This window comes from Lepisma saccharinum, chromosome 3 (genome assembly GCF_977018435.1).
Source record: "Lepisma saccharinum chromosome 3, izLepSacc3.1, whole genome shotgun sequence".
Lineage (NCBI taxonomy): Eukaryota > Metazoa > Arthropoda > Insecta > Zygentoma > Lepismatidae > Lepisma > Lepisma saccharinum.
The window spans coordinates 73599767-73621207 of record NC_139231.1 but is presented as its reverse complement, the minus strand read 5'-3'; the positions used below and the strand labels follow the sequence as shown (position 1 = coordinate 73621207).

The 21441-nt window shown below is 38.1% G+C and overlaps 1 protein-coding gene across 2 annotated transcripts in view; it reads left to right on the top strand.

Annotated features, from left to right (window-relative positions):
* The window catches only part of wrd (Protein phosphatase regulatory B subunit well-rounded), a 223993-nt gene that overhangs the window by 7101 nt on the left and 195451 nt on the right, over positions 1 to 21441 (top strand). Inside the window, exon 2 of one of the 2 annotated variants that reach the window (XM_083118789.1) lies at positions 19022 to 19135. The exons of the other annotated variant lie outside the window; for it this stretch is intronic. Within the exon in view, the coding sequence (XP_082974915.1) occupies positions 19106 to 19135 (30 nt within the window). The 5' untranslated portion in view covers positions 19022 to 19105. The remainder of the gene's footprint in view (positions 1 to 19021; positions 19136 to 21441) is intronic. 2 annotated transcript variants of the gene reach the window in all.

Sequence of the window (21441 nt, the reverse complement as noted above, 5' to 3'; positions counted from 1 at the left end):
AAATAACTAATAGACTTAACTGTTTTTGTCTATAATATTCCTTGTTACTTGTTTTGTTACTTCTCACCTTAATAATGATTCCTGATATTTCTTGGCATCATTGTAGGCTGAGGTCATGGGATCAGCACTATTCTCTTGTCATCTTTACCTCAGGATTTCTCCCAAGTAATCATTTACTAGATTCTGGGTGAACCCCAAAGTGTGTCTATTCCGGTACAAGGTTGAAAAATTCTAATCTTAGATCACTCACCCTTGGAGTTGAACCTGGGTCTCCTGTGTGGCAGTCAGATGATATTTTCTTGGAAATTAAGTAAAATGATAATGTAAATCTTCCAACTCCTTTGAAATGTGCGGTGTTTATATTTGCATGCACATTTAAATACTGGTTTAGTAATACACACTAAAAGACTTGATTATGTGAAAAATCCCACCCTGAGAACAAACATTAACTATTTTAACCTCTGCCTAATGTGTGTGAAGGCTAAAAATAATCTGATATGATGAAAAACATCATACATGTATTTCTTTGAGTCTTGGTCATATTATCCGAGTATGTAACTAGTCTCATTAAAAATAGGATTAAATGTGTATTTTCCGGTACATAGTTACAATGGTGAAAATAATATTTGCGAACGTATCAGTATCCATGCAACCAACGTTTCTCCAATTCATTTTACGCTGAAGTACTCAAAAGGCTCATGGACATTCTAACAAAATCAAACCTAAAATTGTAAACATAACAAAAATGTAAAATTGCTCTCAGTGCCACACATAACTATTATGAGATGTGATATATAACGATCAATCACTTTGCTCCAACACAGCTTTAATAGCTAAACAAAATTAAAATAAAACAACATATTAAACACAATCTTCATAAACAGTGCAAGTTTTTCCACTTTCTCATGGGTGTACACAGTGCCAGATCTACAAATATTTTGGGCCCACCCACAAAATATTACTAAAGGCCCTTTCTATATAAATACACGTACCAGTACTTGTGAAAGGAAATGTCAAAACTTTTGCTGTTATTCAGTTTGTTCCGTGTATGTGTGTGTGTGTGTGCACGTGTCTCTTGAAGTATATATTGCTAACTGGGGGGATGTTTGGTCGAGACTTGGGGTTAGCTGGGATGATGTTTTTATGGTTTAACATGGTGACAGTGAGATTGGGGGGGGGGGGGGGGCTGCAGTGCGAAAATTTTGCTAGCTGGGGGATGCCATCCCCCTGCATCCCTCACTTCGAGCAGCAAGCACTGCACACATTCCTGGAAATATTTTTTTTTTTTACATTTAGTATTGCTTCTCTGGCACTTTTGGCTAATTGCAAGGATGAGTGATAATAGGATGAAATTGATGAAGAACACTCTCGAAGAACAGTCATGCCCAGGCAGGGATCTGAAGCTGGGTAAAGTGAAGGTAAAGGTAAAGTGTTCCCCTGTGCATAGCACCACGCCATGAAGGCGTATAGGGGGTGTGGGGGTAACGCCCCACACTTTCTTGATCCGGTCGTGAGTGGGGGTGATGTGATCAGCATCACGCCCCTGACCGCCTTTACCCCCCAGGGTTTCCCCCAGGTACCCATGTTATTCGACGCTGGGTGGGCGCCGGGGCCGCTTCCATCGTTAGAAAAGTTCCCGGATTTGAACCGCCCGGGGATCGAACCCGGGACCTTTAGCATGGTAGTCAGACGCGTTACCGACTGAGCCACCGCGGCCTTATATTAGATGCTGGGTCCCCTGGCATCTAATATGTCCAAAGGTCTCCATGTGTTCACAGTACACAGCACTTGGCTTAATGACATGGAACTAATTGTACACCACAACATGTAGCTGCTTTTGATCGGCTTCTGAGATGATGTAGTGTATGAAAATGTTTTTCAACAATTGAATTAACCAACTACAGATCTTTCATACACCACCAGGAGCTTGTATTATCATATGTTTATGTGTAATTTACATCAGAAATTTACCTGTTGTCTTGATCAGAGCCAGTCCAAGATGAACCTGCAGCAGAACCTCTGAAGTCTAATCTTTATGCTTTACGTTGAAGTGTGTGTGTCCCACATACTAACTATAAATATGACAATAAATAATGAATTTATACCTCACACACTAAGCAGAATGTGCTAAAAAAAAAACTGTCCTTTTCCTGTAATTTGAAACTATTTTTGTTTGCACAAATCTTTTTAACATGTTCCCTGCCAAGGTGGCTTCACCAGTTCCTTCTTCCTCCGCCAAAGTGGTTATTGGATTTTAGTTTGCAAGTTTGCAAATTTCGCTTTCATTCCTGTAAAAATAGAACAACTAAAACACTTTTATGTGCACTCAACTCCCCATGCCTTATCAATCATACATTATGCACATCATTGTTACACTCATGACTGACAGCTCCCTAAGATAACAAAGTGCAAGCCATATGTTGCCTCTAATCAAATGGTCTCAAGTTTAATCCCTGGTGGAGGCACGTTACATAGTGGTTTGGATCTTACTTTAAATTGTAGGTCCACTCCTGGGTGCATTCATTTTGAGATTGAAATAGATATGTTCACCAATGCTTGCTGTTCCATCCTAAGAATATATGGCATATGTTCTGTACCCTTAACTCATTTATCATGAATATTTACGTTCGAAAAATGTTTCAAGTTAATTAGGGCTGAGCCGATACCGATGTATCTCTATCGACCTATACCAGCGTCATCGGTAAGTATTGGTTGAATTTTTTCCACCGATATCATCTGATACCAATGATTTTGAGCAGCCAAAAGCAACAGCTCATCTCAAAATTGGTCCTTTCCAAAGGTTCGTTCACCCTTGCATGCTATAGGTTGGGAGCTCAGCACAAGAAGTTCCACACATTTTCCTAGAAGTGGTGGATTAACCCCTTTCCCCCTGGGAAGCAGATGACAAGATCAAAGGCTTAGGTGAAAGCTGAACCCAAATGTGACCGTAAAGATATGTAACTGCGTGGTTAATGCTATGTAAATGAAATAAACCATTCATTGCCAATTCTTGTTTGAAAGCTCCTGGGGGGTAAGACAAGTGGACATTTTTAAACAACACACCGTGCTAGTGGCATGTTGCAAAGTTCTTGGAAAAGAGGGATGAAGGTCACTGTGAAATTAGCTTCATTTTATCTACATTCAAATGGGAATTATAACACCATTAAGCCTTGTTTCCATGATATGAAAAGCTCAATATGCTGACCAAGACAGTAATTTATTTTATTATAAATCATAAACTAAACGTAACGTTTCAACCTTCTAGCAAGGTCTTCTTCATACTCTGCACCAAGGCAAGAGAAAGCCACCTGCTAGAATGTTCCAGAACAACTTTCTAATAGTCTGGAGGGGAGTAATGTTTGTGTGTATATATATCATCCTGTTTATGTATCTTGTTACATTTGTCCTTGGGGCAGAGTCTGAAGAAGACCCTGCTAGAGGGTTTAAATGTTACGTTTAGTTTATGTTTTATAATCAAATAAATTACTGCCTTGGTCAGCATATTGAGTTTTTCAAATGGGAAGTGGATTCAACAGTTTCTTATATTCTTCCCTTCTACGAGTATGTAAGTCTTTTGTGTTACTGCGGTATTGGCCAATCGAGGTTATTTATTTTCGCCGAGATTAGATTTGGACTATATGGCTTTGAATGGCAGTAATAAAGAAGAATTATGTATGTAAAATATTAATCAGGAACTTTAACTTTCGTCAAGTTTCACATTTATTTTTTGTTATTCAATAAATAATCAATTTTTCCTTTTTTGACATTAATTTTCTTGGCAGGATAGTTGTTTTATTCAAATTTTAGCGGTCTTAACTACATATAAGCTAGATGATGAATATTTGCTGTTGTATCTCTGATTTTATAGCATCTTTTTACTATTCATACAATAATAACAGTAACAATATTTTTAATACATTTACATATTATGATGTATAGACATATATATGATATTAATTATGAATGCCTATATTATTATTATTTCTGAAACACTTGGTTCGGATATAGTGCCAGCGATGTGAATAGTTAGTATGACTCAGTAACTTGTTATTTTATACTGGAATTATTCAAGTATCAGTATGGTAGGGATCCGCCAGGGTACCAGTATCGGCAAATGGTATTGGCTCAGCCCTAATGTTAATCCCTTTCCAATTCTAGTTCTATATTGGGATTATAGCATTATGTATATATTTTGGAAAAATTACAGGATGTGTGAATCGATATAATTAATTCACCAAAAATTTGTCTTTGTAACTCTAATATAGCATGCAGTGGGCATGTATGCATGCTTTTTTTCAGCTTTGCTGTATTGTATTGTAGTAAATATTATTTTTTTAGTGTTCAGCATAGATTTATATCAACATGAGCATTGTATGGGACAAACGTAGGGATTACCAATACTTGGAAACAATATATTCCTAAGTGCCATACAATTGTACATTGCTAATAGAAAATCTTATTTGAATGTAGTCAGTGATATCATTTAATGATCTTCTCCCCCATTGATATGACCGGGTGCTGATATGTCTTAAACTTCACCTAGAAAAATTGAAATTTTGCAAATGCTGTTGAGTTTTTTTATTCAAACATATTCTCTGTGGAGACTTTTACACTTGCGAGAACTTTCTTATTCTTACCAATTATGCCTTGAAATGATCACCATCCTGCTGGAACCACTGAAGAACTCCTTGGAAGTGATGACCTGAACATGCTTTTGGTCTGTATTGAGAAGTTTCAGGATCTGCTTCATGGAAAGCTTCCTTAGGTCAAGGTGGTCATGGATGATTACACCAACTCTTTCAGATGAGATGTTCAGGTTCTCAACTATCAGCTTAGTAGAAATTCTCCTATTCTCTAAGATCATGTCATGCACAGTATCCACAGTTTCCTGCACAGTCATAAGTAAAGACCTTCCTGGGCATGACTCATTGTCTGCTGAAACAAATGGTCTGAAATGTGTCAACCCAGTTTTTCATGGTGCTATAGCAAGGGCTATGCACCCCCCCCCCTTCCCATGTTTGTGCTCTATCCTCATGAATTTGCTTTGCAGACTTGCAAAAAGAGATACTTGATCACTGCCTTGATGTCATCTTCATCAAAACTTTTCTGAATTGCTACTATGGTCACTTCAGACATTCAAAACAGAAATATATAATTCCATTAAAAAGGCTCATGCTGCTATGGTCACTTCAGACATTCAAAACAGAAATATATATTTCCATTAAAAAGGCTCATGGTGGTCACTGCAAGGATGAAAATTTATTACAACCTACAATTTATTCATATCAAATCATAAGAAGGCACAAAGGCTAAGGTCTTATCAACACCTCTTCGGAGCCATTTACAATTGCAGTTATTTAAGTATTCTACATCCATTTTTTTCTCAATCAAGTATCCTGATAATAAATCTGTGATAAATTCTGGACCCACTAGTGTGCATTTGTGCATATTTCACACCCAAGATTTAGTTTTCAACACACTAAAATATTTGACATCATCTAATTGAGTAGGAAGGACATAAAACAAAGAAATATTGGGTCGTTCGGAAATGAATTGGACTGGCAACACTGCATTGTTGCAAATAACATCTGTCAAGCAAACTTTGTTTTGCTTAACGGTCGGACATAGTTCTACATTCCACCACAAAATGGGTCTGCTAGCTCCACTACCAGAGAATTGCTGACTCATAACGTGAAAGGGTGTGATTTTCTTTTACCGATACCAAAGATTTTCAGTGGATAGGAAAGCGGGCAAAGGCAACAGCTCGTCTCAACATTTGTCCTTTTTAGAAGTTCGTTCACCCTTCCTTGTGACAGATTGGTAGACCAGCACAGGAAGATCCACAGAATTTCCTAGAAACACCGGATCATAAACCCCCACCCTCCTGGGAAGCAGATGGCAAGCTCAAAGGCATGGGTAAATGAAAGCTGGACCCAAACGTGAGCATGAAGGCATGTAACTGCTTAGTTAATGCTGTTGGAAATAAACCATTCATTGCCAATTCTTTCTTGAAGATCGTGGTCGTAAGATAGGCAGATGTTTTTACCCCCCCCCCCACCGCACTAGTGCCTGGACAGATAGTTGTGTAGTTCTCGGAAAAGAGGGATGAAGGTCACTGTGAAATTAGCTTTGTTTTATCTACGTTCAGGTGGAGAGGGGAATCGGCAATTTATACTTATCCTCTTCGCTTCTGTCTTTCGTGTGACTGCCAGTATCGGCCAATGAGGGTTATTTATTTCTGCCAAAAGCCGCCCCACGTAGCGGAGTGGTTAGCACATCGTGCTATGACGCCAAGGTTCGAATCCCGACCTGGGTAAGGATGTTTGTGAGTGTCCATTCATCAATTTCATCACTCATCCCCAGTGGTGGCGAGTAGGGGGTTGCAGTTGCCTCCTCCCCCCACTTTTCGCTACTTTTGCCCTCACACTATGCTAAATCATATATGCAAACTGTCTTTGCCCCCCCCCCCCCAGTTTTGGCACGTTACCGCTACACCATAGAGGAGGGCCCTCTAAAGATTTATGTACTTACAATAATGTACATAAAATATTTATCAGCAACTTTACTTTTCATCTAATGGACGTACCATCATTCAATAAATATTCATTTTTTACTTCTTTGACATTAATTTTCTTGCCAGGACAGTTGTTTTTACACACATTTTAGCGATCTTAACTACACATAAGGTAGATGATGAATGTTGTATCTCTGATTTTATAGTGTCTTTTTACTATTTATGTAATAACAATATTTTGTAATCAAGGTAGAAAGAAGAAAATAGGTATTAATGTTCTCTTTCCTCAGTTTCTTAGTCTGTGGTTACATACAACAATACTCCATACGCATCGGAGAAATTAAGTACTAATTAATTAATTTACATATTATTATGAATTGACCAATAATTATATTAATGTATTAAATAGAAACACTTTTATTATTATATTTCTCTGACACTTGGCTTGGACTGGCTTCCCAAATTATATATTTCTAAATACGTGTCTAGTGATGTGACTAGTTAGTATGACTCGGTAACTTTGTTATTTTATACTGGAATTATACAAGTATCGGTACCGGCACATGGTGGTATCAGCTCAGCTCTACATTTTAGCATACCAAAGTTACACATCTAGCAATATTTTCTGGTAGTTGAAATTTATCACTTAGAAAATGATAAGAAGTAATTGCCGGAAATTCTGAAAGTGGGTTGCTCAAAAAAAAATTGTTTATGTGACCATTCTTTATTTATACTGTCGGTTAAATTTGTTGTCCTGTTATTGATTCTATTGTGCACACTGTGGTTTTTGTCTTGTGTGAACAAATTGCCTGAAACCTGTGTTGTTCTTTGGACACACACGTTCCCTACCAGAGCTGAAGGTACTCTGTGTGTGTGTGTGTGTGCGCACGTGAGAGAGAGCTTTTTGTTGACGGTTACCTTTACTTAGTTAGGGTGTTTTCCCTTTATGATTTCTAGTGCTAAGATGTGCAGGTTTTTGCAAACATGATTTAAGGAAATTGATTACTATTTTATTACATTAATGGATTAAAGCTCAATCTTATAGCTTGAATGAAATGAACAAACATCAACATCTTTGAAATCTGCATTTATTGTACAACAGTTTTTGTGCATGTACGGTACCCATACTTGGTAAGGCATTTTTGAAACACCTTGTGTATTGAAGCCCAGACAAGTTTCTACATGATATTTCTCGTTTGCCAAGTACATTGTGTTCTCAACTCATGATTTCACCACTGAAGATTTAACATTAATGTTCTGACCTGGCATGGGTGTTCCTTTGTGAGCATTTCTTCACTAGTTTCATTACATTCTCTTTTTCAAGGTTTTCCTTCCTGGATGGTATGTAGTGACCGTAATACCCCTTGGTACCCTGATGTAGGAGCATTACTGCATTTGTTTGTATCAGCCTCCATTTTCCTGCAAATGGGAAAAAAGGGATTTTTAAAATATGAAATTTCCCTGTTTCAAGGTGGCAACACTTTCCCTTGTTGAGTTGCAACACTGTGTGAAAATCCGTATCAGAAGGCGGCGGTACATTATTGAGAGTGTGTTTGTGTGTTGTTATTCATTGTTGTTCTGGATGTTTGTCTGTTCCGAGAACTCTTGTATTAGTTCACACAGTGTTAATGTACTGCTCAGAAGACTGAAAGCTGGCCTTGCAGCACAAAGATTTCAGTTTGTTGTTACGTGTGACTGTTAGATATTCCTGTTCGGATGTCACAAGTATCTCCGGTTCTGACATTATATGTGTTTGATGTATCTTTACTGTAAGATCATGCCAAGAAGTTGTGTAAATAACCCAAACAAGTTCTGTTACATATGTGGAAGAGTGACTGTTAAGTCCAATGTTACTCACCTGACACCTGCTGTGAAAAAGGCTTCTGAATTGTACTTTTCCTGCAAAGTTGGGGACCAGGATAAAAAAGGGACTCTGCACGTGTGTTGTAAATCCTGTGCTGTGAACCTTCGGGGATGGTTGAACGGAACACACAAGGCAATGCCATTTGCCGTACCAATGGTGTGGCGTGAGCCACAAGACCACACCACAGACTGTTATTTTTGTTTAACAAACATTCGTCGAATAACCGCAAAAACAAACAAGTCAACAAACTATCCATGTGTACCTTCTGCTATTAGGCCTGTTCCACAATGTAATGAGTTACCTGTTCCTTTGCCACCAAATGCTTGGACGTTGAGTGACTGTGATACTGAACGTGAATCCGAAAGTGAAGGAAGTGAAGATCCTGTGTATGTGGGGAACACAAAAGAACCACATATAATGTGCTAAGCAGAACTAAATGATCTCGTGAGAGATCTGCAATTGTCCAAATCACAGGCTGAACTATTAGCTTCCAGACTATAAGGTTGGAACCTTTTGGCAAAGGACACGAAAGTAACAATGTATCGCTGTCGTGAAGTGATCTAGTGAATTTTTTCAGCTGTCAGGAAGGTTTGGTGTACTGTACAGATGTGTGTGGACTTATGTCTGCATTAAACATTGAGTATGACATGAATCAATGGCATTTATTTATTGATTCTTCGAAATTCAGTCTTAAAGCTGTGCCATTACACAATGGCAATAGTCACCCTGCTATTCCAGTCGCCTATGCTGTAGATATGAAAGAATCATACCAAATATGAAGCTCTTGCTTGACAGAATGAAGTATGCGGATCATCCTTGGCACATTTGTGCTGATTTTAAGGTTCTTGGTCTGCCTTTGGGAATGCAGTCAGGATATACAAAACACTGTTGTTTTCTGTGTGAATGGGATAGCAGGGCGAAAGAGAGACACTATCGTGTGAAACACTGGCCCACAAGAAAGTCAATGGTTCCTGGACAGAAAAGTGTTAGTTACACGTCTCTTCTTGATCCAAATAATGTGTACTTACCACAATTACACATAAAATTAGGATTAATGAAGGTGTTTGTGAAGGCACTAGATAAAGAGGGTGGTGGTTTCCAGTACCTAAAGACAATATTTCCACATATCACAGATGGAAAGTTAAAGGAAGGAATCTTCGTCGGACCACAAATTAGAGAACTCATTAAACATTCGATGAAATCCTGCATGAAAACGAGAAAAGAGCGTGGGTTGCACTGAAGAATGTGATAACAAATTTCCTTGAAAACCGAAAATCTGAACATTATGCCGAACTTGTAGAAGAACTGCTACTGAGCTTTCATGCAATGGGTTGTCACATGTCCTAAAGCTTCATTATCTACACAGTCACGTAGACTTCTTCCCACAAAACTTAGGTGTAGTATCAGATGAACATGGTGAACGTTTTCATCAGACCATTCGTGTCTTAGAAGAAAGGTACAAGGAAAAGTGTGGGATTACTATGTTAGCTGACTATTGTTGGAGCTTGAAACGAGAAAACGAGGGTGTTCAGTACAAACGGAAGCGGCAATAAGACTACCTTGAACATCTTATGTATCATCCTTTCCATCCTTGGATGTATGTACATAACATATTTTGTTCATAATATATATTTGTAGTTCTTGAATTGATGTTAATTTTATTTAGATGTTTACGTAGGTACCTTTGGCTCAGGGTAGGATAAGAGAGCAGCTAGGGATGTGGGACAGGGGTCGGGCAGGTTATATATTTCGGTACCAGTACTGGTATTTATGCAGATCGATAGCATTGTCGTCATGTCATCTTTGCTTCTTGTACTGTGTAATTTCAAAAACGAATCACTTTTAATTTCATTCTCAGTCGGTAACGCGTCTGAGGTCAAGGTCCCGGGTTTGATCCCCGGCCGGTTCAAATCTGGGAACTTTTCTAACGTTGGAAGCGGCTCCAGCGCCCACCCAGCGTCGAATGACATGGGTACCTGGGGGGTAAAGGTGGTCAGGGGAATGATGCTGATCACATCACCCCCACTCACGACCGGATCAAGAAAGTGTGGGGCGTTACCCCCACACCCCCTATACGCCTTCATGGCATTGTGCTAAGCACAGGGGAGCATTTTACCTTTTTTTTTCATTCTTGCTTACATCCCATGTCCTGCAGTGCTTCAAATAGCATATCATTTACATTACATAATTAAATTTTCAACTATTATTTCTCGAAATCCGAGGCTGATACAGGAATTTCAGTTACACCACTGTAATCAGGGTGACAAGTTCTATCGGAAACAGTTGCATTCATTTCGGAAAAAGGAAAAAGTTGTAAATTTGTTACACAGTGTAATTAAAAATCACATCCAAGCAGATTTTCTGTTCAGAGTAGAAATGTATGATTTTTTTCCAAATCCTTAAAATAATTTAACACTAGAACCGCAAGCTTTTTTTTACAACTAGAACTTGACTGCCATGGAAAATGTGGGTTATATTTATAGTTTTGTTTGTTAATATTTTTTTAATTGTTTCACTACACATCTTTAATTTCACAGAAATGAATACATGATCCCGTTCTTGTTTTCACAAACATGAATACAAATAAAAATTAAATTTATTTCATGCAATAACAATAAATTTACTTATTTGGCATCATCTGCAATGCAATAGGTGCAGTATTTTTTAACAATTTTTACACATTTTCTACATACTGCTTTTCCACACTGCTCACATAAGTCTCCTGTCTTGTTTCTGCATTTGGATGTTTGGCACTGTTGACGCTGTCGTTTTCCTGGAGACTCATAGGAGACAATCTGTAGATTGGTCTGTGGGATTCTGTTGCTTTCTTCTCGGGAGTTCTTCAGAAAGTTTCATCAGGAACAAGTGATGACCAAAATTTTCGCCAGTTGTACTCTTGTACAAAATATATGCATTGAGAGTGGCTAGGTCCAAAATGTTGTAGAATACATGAACTTGCTATCTTCGTGATGCTGCTTTTACGGAAAATTTACGAGCCATCTGATTGACTACATCTACACCAAACTGTTGTAAGAGCTGACAGTTTCAGGGAGTTTCTTTACACCACCACCAATACACATGTTTTAATGCATGGAACTGAGAATTAGAACGTTTTTTGTTTCTTTTTCCTTGGTACACAGTGAGTGTGCCGTCAGCACTAAGAAGAACTGTAGAATACTGTTCTAGACGAGATGATTTTACCTGCTGATGTACTTCTTCTTTTGAATGTCTTATTGTTCCTACCAAGGTAGTGTTCGTAGCTTTCAGGGTTTCATCGAGTTTCCTTGACGTAAAGAAATTATCTGTTGTGACATTTCTTCCTTTTCCAACAAAGGGTTCCATCAAACGAAGTACAACATATTCTGCAACAGGCTGATCTGCTGGGTGATCTTCATCTTTACCCAAATAAGGGAAGCCATTTATCAGGTACTTACTGTCGACATCAACTGCAAACCAGAATTTAATGCCGAACTTGTCTGGTTTATTTGCCATGTATTACACAAATCTACACCTAACTTTTGTAGGAAATAGCTGTTCATCTACAGTGATGTATGCTCCTGGTATGTAATTTCTGCCACAATTTTCAATGAAACAATTCAATATTTCGGACACATGCGCAAACTTGTCACTTTTTATGTTCGGACCTTGTTGTCTTATGATCAAAATGCTGATATTGCATTATTTCACGAAATCTGTCCATAGCCATGGTTTCATGAAAAAATGGTGGTGCCCAGGTACTGTTCCACAAACTAAGACTTTTTGCACAATGTGTTCTGCAAGCATACAAAATTGCGATAATTGAATCAAGTTCCTGAAATGTAACAGACCAGTCATTTCCTCCAGTTTCACGATGAGCTGCTTCTTCAGTGCAGGATTTTATGTGACGAAGCATCCTCTCATTCACAAAAAGACGCCATGCACTTGAAACCTTTCCATCAAGGATCTATCGTTTAGCAAATCCTGACGGGCCAGGATTTTATTGTAAAACATTATGTGTTGGATGCCTACCAGGAACATTTACATAAGCATCAATTACAGTCCATTCGCTTCCATCTTTAGCACTGTTTCATTCCAGATAGAAAAGGAGACTCACCTGGAGACACTGCGGTTTTTCTTTTTGCTCCCCGTTGAACTGTAGAAACAGGTGCTGCTTAGTTTTCTTCATCTTCTGACGAATGGTTCGATTCAATGTCTTGTTCTAGTGGAACAAAATCGGGATCCTCTTCACTTTCACCTGCATTGGAATTGTCAGCATCTATGTCCTGAATTGAGTCTAAAATACTGTGATATATTTTCAGTTGATAGTCCACGTTCAGCCATTTTTAGAACACAATAATCACTTTTGTGTGCGAGAAACAAATATCAAGAACAGATGACAAACAAAGACAGTGCTTGCAAAGTTTCACAACTCCCTATTTGGCACAAAAAAAGAGATTGAACATTCACCTGTAAGCTCCTGCCACCTAGTGATAAATCTAATAAATGACACACCAGGTGGCAGTAGCTTGAAGGCGAATTTTGTAATAGGAGGTTTGCATTTTTCTGTTTACCTTTGCATAAAAATTGGAGGTTAATGCACAGCGGTCATTTTGACCGCTCCTGCGGTTGGAGGTATTTCGATGAATAACTACATAATAAATTCATTTTTTAAAATTTTTAAATCAAAAATATATTCTGAACATAAAAATAACAAAAGTCAAGGAATTTCAGATGATTCGAAGATGTATTAACGTCTTAACAGCAATTTTAAGTTCTACATTTGAATGCTTCCGTGGTAAAATGTTAATAATAAGGATAGAAAGTCGCAACATGCTTGCTAGATCTCACGATAGTTCTAGTGTGAATACAATCGTTGCTAAATTCGATAAATAATCAAGACACCATCAATAGTGATGGATCGATGAAATAAATCTGCAGAAACAGTCTCTCGCATCCAGTGGCAGAGATTAGGGGGGGCGAGGGGGCAGTTGCCTCTCCCATTTTTTGCCACTTGTCCCTCCACACTATGCTAAACATTATTTACCAAGGGAAAGTAAATTGTCTTTGCCTCCCCACTTTTTGCACCTTGCCCCCTTAATTTGGGAACTCAATCGTCCCACTTCTCGCAACACATTTCATATTCATATCTAAATTTTTTGAACTTGGTATCGTGTAGCATCCAGTTGATTTAGTGTAGTTTATGTTTTTTCATGGTTACATTGGAGAAATAGAGGTGCTGAAAGAAAACAATGTTTACACATCAACTTAAAAATCATTACAGTAGTTTCCAAAAAATGAGAAGGAAATAGTAATCCTCTTTTTCACTTCACAAAATATGGCAATCCTGCAGCTATTCATCAGTCATCACCACCATTAACTTCAAGAAACAGAAAGTGGTAAAATAAGAAAAGTACAAATAAAGAAATTCAAATTGCACATGGTGCATAAGTGTGGCATCCACTTTTGACCCTTGATGCCAATATATCAGTAACAGCAATTGAGTGCCATAACCGGGGAGAGCAAGTACAGTTTACTTTCTCTTGGTAGACAAGGCTTAGCATTAAGAGGCCATAGTGTAGAGTCAAAAGTGGGTGGGGGCAACTGCTCCCCTAATCAGCCACTTCAATAGATTGTACTAAGGGTCCTGGGTTTGAATCCCGCTCATGCTTGGTTGTTTGTGCATGTCCATTCATCAAGTTCATTACTCATCCCCATCTTCGCAAATTAGCTAAGAGGCACAAAACACGAAGTAAAATAAACTAAATCAATCAATCAATAGATTGTACTGCAGTATGGATGGAGTTCTTAATGGAACTGTGAACTTCCTATTAGAGTACTAATCAGAGATAGCTAATAAATAGTACCTTTATTCAATGGTCATATCCGTCTGCCCATGTCATCTTCCGATATCTCAGAAACTGAATGAGCTATGAAAATAAAAATTCATGGACTGATAATATGCAACAAAACCAATTTGGTCAGTCAGCCTTTCGGATGAGAAGTGATCTATTGATATCTTGGAAGTGTGTGAATCAGAATTTTTTTACAAATGAATTCCTGGTAAAACTCACTTTTAACATCACATAAATTATTATGATTAGTCAGTCAGTTGTGACTTTGGGTGGGGGTCGAACAATTGAAAGTTGATAAACACATTTTTCATGATGCAATATTGCAGAAAATATTTGAGCTATAAATATGAAATTTGGACTCTTGAAAGAACTGTGCATTACAGACTTAATGCAATATCTGTTTGTTATCTTGATAGTGCTGCTCTTTTAGCCATTCGAGATGAAACCAATTGGTATAAATTGATTTCTCAGAAGCAAAATTTTGGTGGACCAAAATCCATATCTAATACTCACCTAGCATGACATAAACGATCTCGATCTGAGTGTGTGTGTCTGTCTATGCAAGTAAGCAATTGATATATGTCTAACATTTGATATCTCGGAAGTGAATAAATCTACAAACATGTAATTTGCTTCCACGACGAGACGATTCCACACAGGTAAAACAGCGACAGAGAAAAAAATCAGGGATGCCAGACCAGCTCGTTAGCTCAGTGGTAGAGCAATGGCACGGTATGCCAGAGACCCAGGTTCGAGTCCGGGTCGAACCTGCATTTTTTGCTGAAAATTCTATGTAATTTGGTGTGTGCGATGTATATAAATTATCTTGATTCAACAGCATTTTTCTGATTGGTTAATCCATTTGTCCGTTTGTGTCAACATTATACCATTTTAGACCTGCTAACTATGCATTGAAAATGTTACAGGTAGAAAGAAAATATGATGCCATGAAACAAAAAGAAATATCAGTTGCTAAGATAGTGAGATATTAAATTTTTTGATCGATCTGAATAAAAAATGACAAGAAACTATACTATCCATGACAAATAAAGAATAGGTATAAATTTTGTGTGTAAAATGCCATTAAGATAACAATTAAAATATTAAAAAAAACATTAGTTATGTTGATTTGACTTTTTTGTAAGCTACATATGCTGCAAAGATAAAATTGTGTGTTATAAAATCTTTTTTTAAAGATCTAATTGTGATATAAATTATTCTCATTAGGAGTTTGTTTATAAGTGCATAACCAGTAAAATGGGGGATAATCCGATACACTGATTAGTTCCCACGGAACATAGTGCTGTTACAGTGCAGCTCCCAACTCATTTTTGATTTAATTTTTTTTCAGTATAATGTTCAAAAAACTGCTTTGATAACTGATAAACTTCAATTGTATTTTGCTGAGACATGTTATAGTAAATCTTTATTTTAAAAGAATGATATGTCATCAGCAATATAACATAAAACTTGACAAAGTCGCAACACATACCTTGATTTCAGTCTTACAAAATGTCATGTAACTCTGACATTGACACACACACGTTTTGTACATGAATCAAATTCTCGACATGAACAGGTTTACTTACTATTTACTATGACTTTTTGTGCAGAATGATTTTTCCATTGTGATTCTATTTCCTTTTGTTAGTTGATTAATCTGGGTTTAGGTTTTCTGCTCTTAGTATTGTACAATGGGGATTTAAAAAATTGTTTATACCCAATTATTCCAATTATTGTAGGTTAACAAATTTTTAATGGTGTATACAGATTAATACAACAGGATGCACATATCTTTAAATATTTTTCTTGTAGCCACCTAGTTTCTGTAAACATTTGTTGGAGCGCACAACTAACAATTTAATTCCTTGACGATAGAAATCTGCTATGTGGTCGTGAAGCTATTGTTGAATTGTAGTTTTTCACCTGCTCAACATTAGCACATGGTTTCCCAGCCAGATATTTTTTCATCTTGCTGAAAAGGTGGAAATCGCATGGCACAATATTGGGACTGTACAGCGGATGCTGCCATGTTTCTCATCCAAAATTCTGGATCAAGTCTTGTGTTGTTCATATTGTGTGCAGTGTCGCATTTTCTTGAATGACTATTACACCTTGGCTTATCTTTCCACGCGTCTTATTTTTCACTACTTTGCACAAATACCTTAACGTTTTTGCACAATTACCTTTAAACTACTTTGGATGTGTCTCCATTCCATAGATGCTCAATTTTGTATCTGGGGGTGAAATGATAACCAATGTTTTATTGCCTTTGATTATCTGACTTAAGAAATTCTTGCCTTTTAGAGAATACAATTGAAGGAAGTGCAATGAAGACAATAACCTTGCATCTTCGTGTTGGGCCAGCAATGAATGGGGTAATCAGTTACGCCAATCACTTCAATTATTGCGAATCAGTTCATCCACCCATACTAAGTTGTCTTCTGTGATCGACATTTAAGACCGCTTGCCAATCAGAATTAGTCGATAAGTCTGTACGACTGCATTCGATCTGCTGGCAACACTTCATTATAACTGCACGTGACATTGCATTCGCCATGTAGGAGACAAGCTTTAACAACTCGAGACGAAACCGAGACTACCGATTCTCGTCTCGTCTCAATACCGCCTCTAAAGTAGATAGTGATCATAGGCGTGCACAGACCCTCTGATTGGGGGGAGGGGGGGGGGGGCAAAAGCCTTGGTGAAAGTTCAATCGGGAAAGAGAAACCTAATTTTTTCTCATTGTTTTAGTTTAATTTCATTGATGGGTGTATGTATATGATCTAATGCAGGAACATAAGAGGCACCATAACGAATAAATAAATTGTCTCTGACATGTACTGCGGTCCTTTTCCTCCAAACAATTGTGTTCATGCATTTATGACACAACTCTTTAGCAGAAAGAGTATGAAGTACTTAGTAGTTATAACTTTCTCTCTCTGGTAATTTACAGTGCATTACAGAAAACAATAAAATTGCGAGAGAAGCGAGCAAGAACATTTTTAGATCCAAATTTTGCAAACTGAAAACGATATTGATTTAATATGGCAGAAAATAATTCATGGGGCGCCATGGCATTCTTTTACAATTTTTTTTCATTTCGACGCCCAGGGCCAACTCCCGCCGCTCCCTAGCTAAGGCTCTGAACTTGACAAAGACTGTAAGAAAAGCAGATATTGCGAGCGAAGCGAGGAAGAAAATTTACGAAATTTATTTTTATTTGTACAAAATTTGATATCGAGGGGGACAATTGCCCCTATGTGCTCCCTGCAGGCCGCCTGGAAGAAATAATGCAAGAGAGACGTGAAAACAAATCTCATCTTGAAGGGCCTCCCGATGGCGCTGTGGTAGTAGCATCGTCGCCTTGTAATCAAGTGGTCCCGGGTTCGATCTCCGGTGGGGGGCACATAGTGGTTCGGATCCCACTTCAAGCTGTAGGTCCAGTCCCGATTAGCCTATCTGTGCATATAGTGGACTTAAAACACCAATTCAATCAGTCAATCAATCAAATCTCATCTTGGGTATATTTTTGTCCTGCTACTCTAAGACTCTACTAGTCTTGCTCCCTTTTACCTCAGTGTTTGCCCCCCTAGAGATTTCCGTCCAATGTTGGGGAGGGACAATAATAGTATAATATCGTTTAATAACGGCGATAAGATTTGTCTACACTAAATTTCTAGGTGAAAGTAAAATAACGTAGGGACTTGGACGTCTGGAAGGGTGGGGGGCAAGGATGGCCAAGCCTACCCCTTAGAAATCAAATGTCAACCTAAAAGTATAACACCATTAGGCCTTGTTTCCATGATATGAAAAACTCAATATGCTAACCAAGGCAGAAATTTATTTTATTATAAAACATAAACTAAACGAAACGTTTCAACCTTCTAGCAAGGTCTTCTTCAGACTCTGCACCAAGTACAAATGTAACAAGGTACAAAACAGGACGATATATACACACAAACATTACTCCCCTCCAGACTATTAGAAAGTTGTTCTGGAACATTCTAGCAGGTGTCTTTCCCTTGTCAACTGTACTTTCACCTAAAAGGTGAAAATATGTTTAGCCTTTTAGGTGAAAGTACAGTTGACAAGGGAATGATACCTGCTAGAATGTTCCAGAACAACTTTCTAATAGTCTGGAGGGGAGTAATGTTTGTGTGTATATATATATCTTCCTGTTTTGTACCTTGTTACATTTGTACTTTGTGCAGAGTCTGAAAAAGACCTTGCTAGAAGGTTGAAACGTTACGTTTAGTTTATGTTCTAAAAGTATATATTTCACACGTATAATTTGTTTTCAGTCATAGTAATTTACATTAATGCGATAATTTCGAATTCAAGTGGTGTATTTTGTGGGGGCAACACTATTATCGGGGTAATATACCCCATGGAAAAATACCTTGCTTGTCACTCGGTGGAAAATTCTGCGGACGTCCATGATTAGGGGGGCAACTGCTCCCCTTGCCCCCCCCCCCCGTGCGCACGCCTATGATAGTGATATGTTATCTAAGTACTCATTGAATGTAGGCATCATTTTACTCCCATGGATATAGAAGGGTAGACCTGGTGTTAAAGGGGGAGAGTATGTAGAGCCTTATTTCGAAGATTCGTCTGTGATTTTATAGCAGCGTGCATAGCTAACGAGTCTGTCTAAGCCTCTGCTTCTTTTTAGAGCCCGACGTGATTGAAAGCATTTGAATCCTGCTTTAGTACGTTGAAACCCTGAATATCCTGATTGTGTGCTCAACTTTTGTTTTTCATTTTTTTTTTCATTTTTCTGAACCCTAATGAGTTTTTGCTTATCAACAGGTGACCTCTTTCGATTGATAAGATACATTATCTTCATTTACGTAGACAATACATCTGCCCATTTGCTGTTTTGTAATACTGGCCATGGAGGAGTTTCTGCCTGCGATTGTCGTGGTAATGTTACCGTTTATCTTACGTTTGTGAATTCTTGTGTCCATCTGTTGTTGTAATATTTAAGCACATTTGGTATAGTAACGTATTCCGCGAATATCTAGGATGAACAGGCTTGTTTTACCTGATGTTCCTAATGCATTTTAAAATTTATCCGCTTGAAACAAACTTGTCTATGTGCCTACATGTATGTGGTGTAGTATTTTAAAAAAAGAACGGCAATGATTGCGGAAGTAATACCTATTCCCCCACCCCCTCTTTCTTTTATGAAGTCTAGGCAGGGTATTGCATCGACCTTCATGGTGGATTTATAGGCACTGAAAGAAGGCATTAACATTGGCAGTGAACATGAACTTGTTATTTCAACTTTCTTTGGCAGTTTCACACTTATTGGCATTAAAATTGTGATTGATCGTTAGGTAGTTTTCTAAACTTTTCACAGTAAATGTTCTAGTATGTGTTAAAATGTTACTCTCCACTTCACGGGATATTGATAGACATTATTTGAAGTTACGGTCTTCAGTGGGACAGTGTTACTTCCAGTGTTGCTCCTTTGTAGAGATTCGTGACATTCTATAGCATTCCTACAGAGTTGTCCACTGTAATTTCAACAATATTCAGAAATTCCGAAGTCGTGAAGAGAATCGGAAGAAGAAGAAAAGGGCATTTTTGGCCAAGATTATGCAATATCAGCATTAACCGTATGTTATCAGACTAATAATTGAATTGTATTTTTCAATCATATTAGAAATGATGTTGCCCTTGGTGATATTTTTTTCGACTGGTTCTCGAGATAATCGTGACCAAAATACCCCCAAAACCACATGTGTACATAGAACATGTCCGCGATAGTCCAAAATTGAATGTTTGGTGTGGTCTAATGAAGAACAGGATCATCGGTCCGTTTGTTTTGAATGAAGATACAGTAACAGGCCCTGTGTACTTGGACATGTTGGAGCAGTTTGTGTACACACAGGTAGTTGCTCTACAACCGAACATCATCTTCCAACAAGATGGGGCACCCCACACTGGAGTCTGGATGTTCGGAGGTCCCTCAATTCGACATTTCCTAATCGCTGGATTGGACGCGATGGACCGATACTGTTGCCGCCACGATCCCCTGACCTCACTCCGCTGGACTTCTTCCTCTGGGGTTACGACAAGGATCGTGTGTTTGCGACTCCAGTGAATAACATCCCAGAGTTACGAATCCGCATACGTGATACGATTGCAACAGTAACAGGGGACATGTTTAAGAGAACATGGCAAGAAGATGAATACAGACTGGATATTGTTCGTGCTACCAATGGGGCACACGTGGAGGTGTACTAGTGTGTGGAAAATACAATTTATACGTTTTTCTTCAATTCTCTGAAATTTCATTACTCTTATCATTCATACTTTCTTTTCTACGATTAATTGAAATTAGGGAGATTTGAACGGAACACCCGGTATTTTAATTCAGAGGGATTCCTGTAAAATTTGCCACTGCAATATTCCATGTTTATGCAAATAGTATTCGGACTGACATGGAAATCTTGGAAAAGTCGGCGAATTTTGAAAATTCCTAGGAAAATGAAGTGTTTTTTTTTTGTACCTGTCTGGTTTTGGAAATGAAAAAATGTTCTTTTTGAACCATCGTCTTCGTTATATATACTTGGTTATTGCATATTAAAGCACCACGAAATGACCCGGAAATTATTTTAAAATTGTCAGGGAAGGCAATGAGATTCGTTTTGCCAAAACGAGTGGGAACCCGACATGGCAAAACATTTGTATTCTATTTTGGCAAGAGTAGCACAATAATAAAAAATAGTGTATTGAATGAACAAAACGTTGCAGAGAGTGACAAGTTGTACACCTTGATCACCTCTACTAGCTGAGATATTTCGTCGGTGTTTTGTGTGGCAACACTGCGTTTGTCATTGAAATGTAACTGCATATAACAACATATCTAGGGCCTCCCCGATGGCGCAGTGGTAGCGTCGTTGCCTTATAATCAAGGGTTCGATACCCGATGGAGGCTCATAGTGGTTCGGATCCCACTTTAAACTGTAGGTCCAGTCCCGATTAGCCTTACTGTGCATAAAGTGGACTTAAAACACCAAATCAATCAAACAACATATCTAATTTTCATCGACGTTCACTTTCCATCTACCCCTCTCCCACCTCACTTTCCAGATGTTACCAATATAAATAATATATTCTTCAACATGACAAATTATATCGATCAGCCAGGCCGTCCCTCCATGTGACTCTACAATCGATATCATGTAACTTATCTGTACCTCAAACTTGTTGCTGACTGA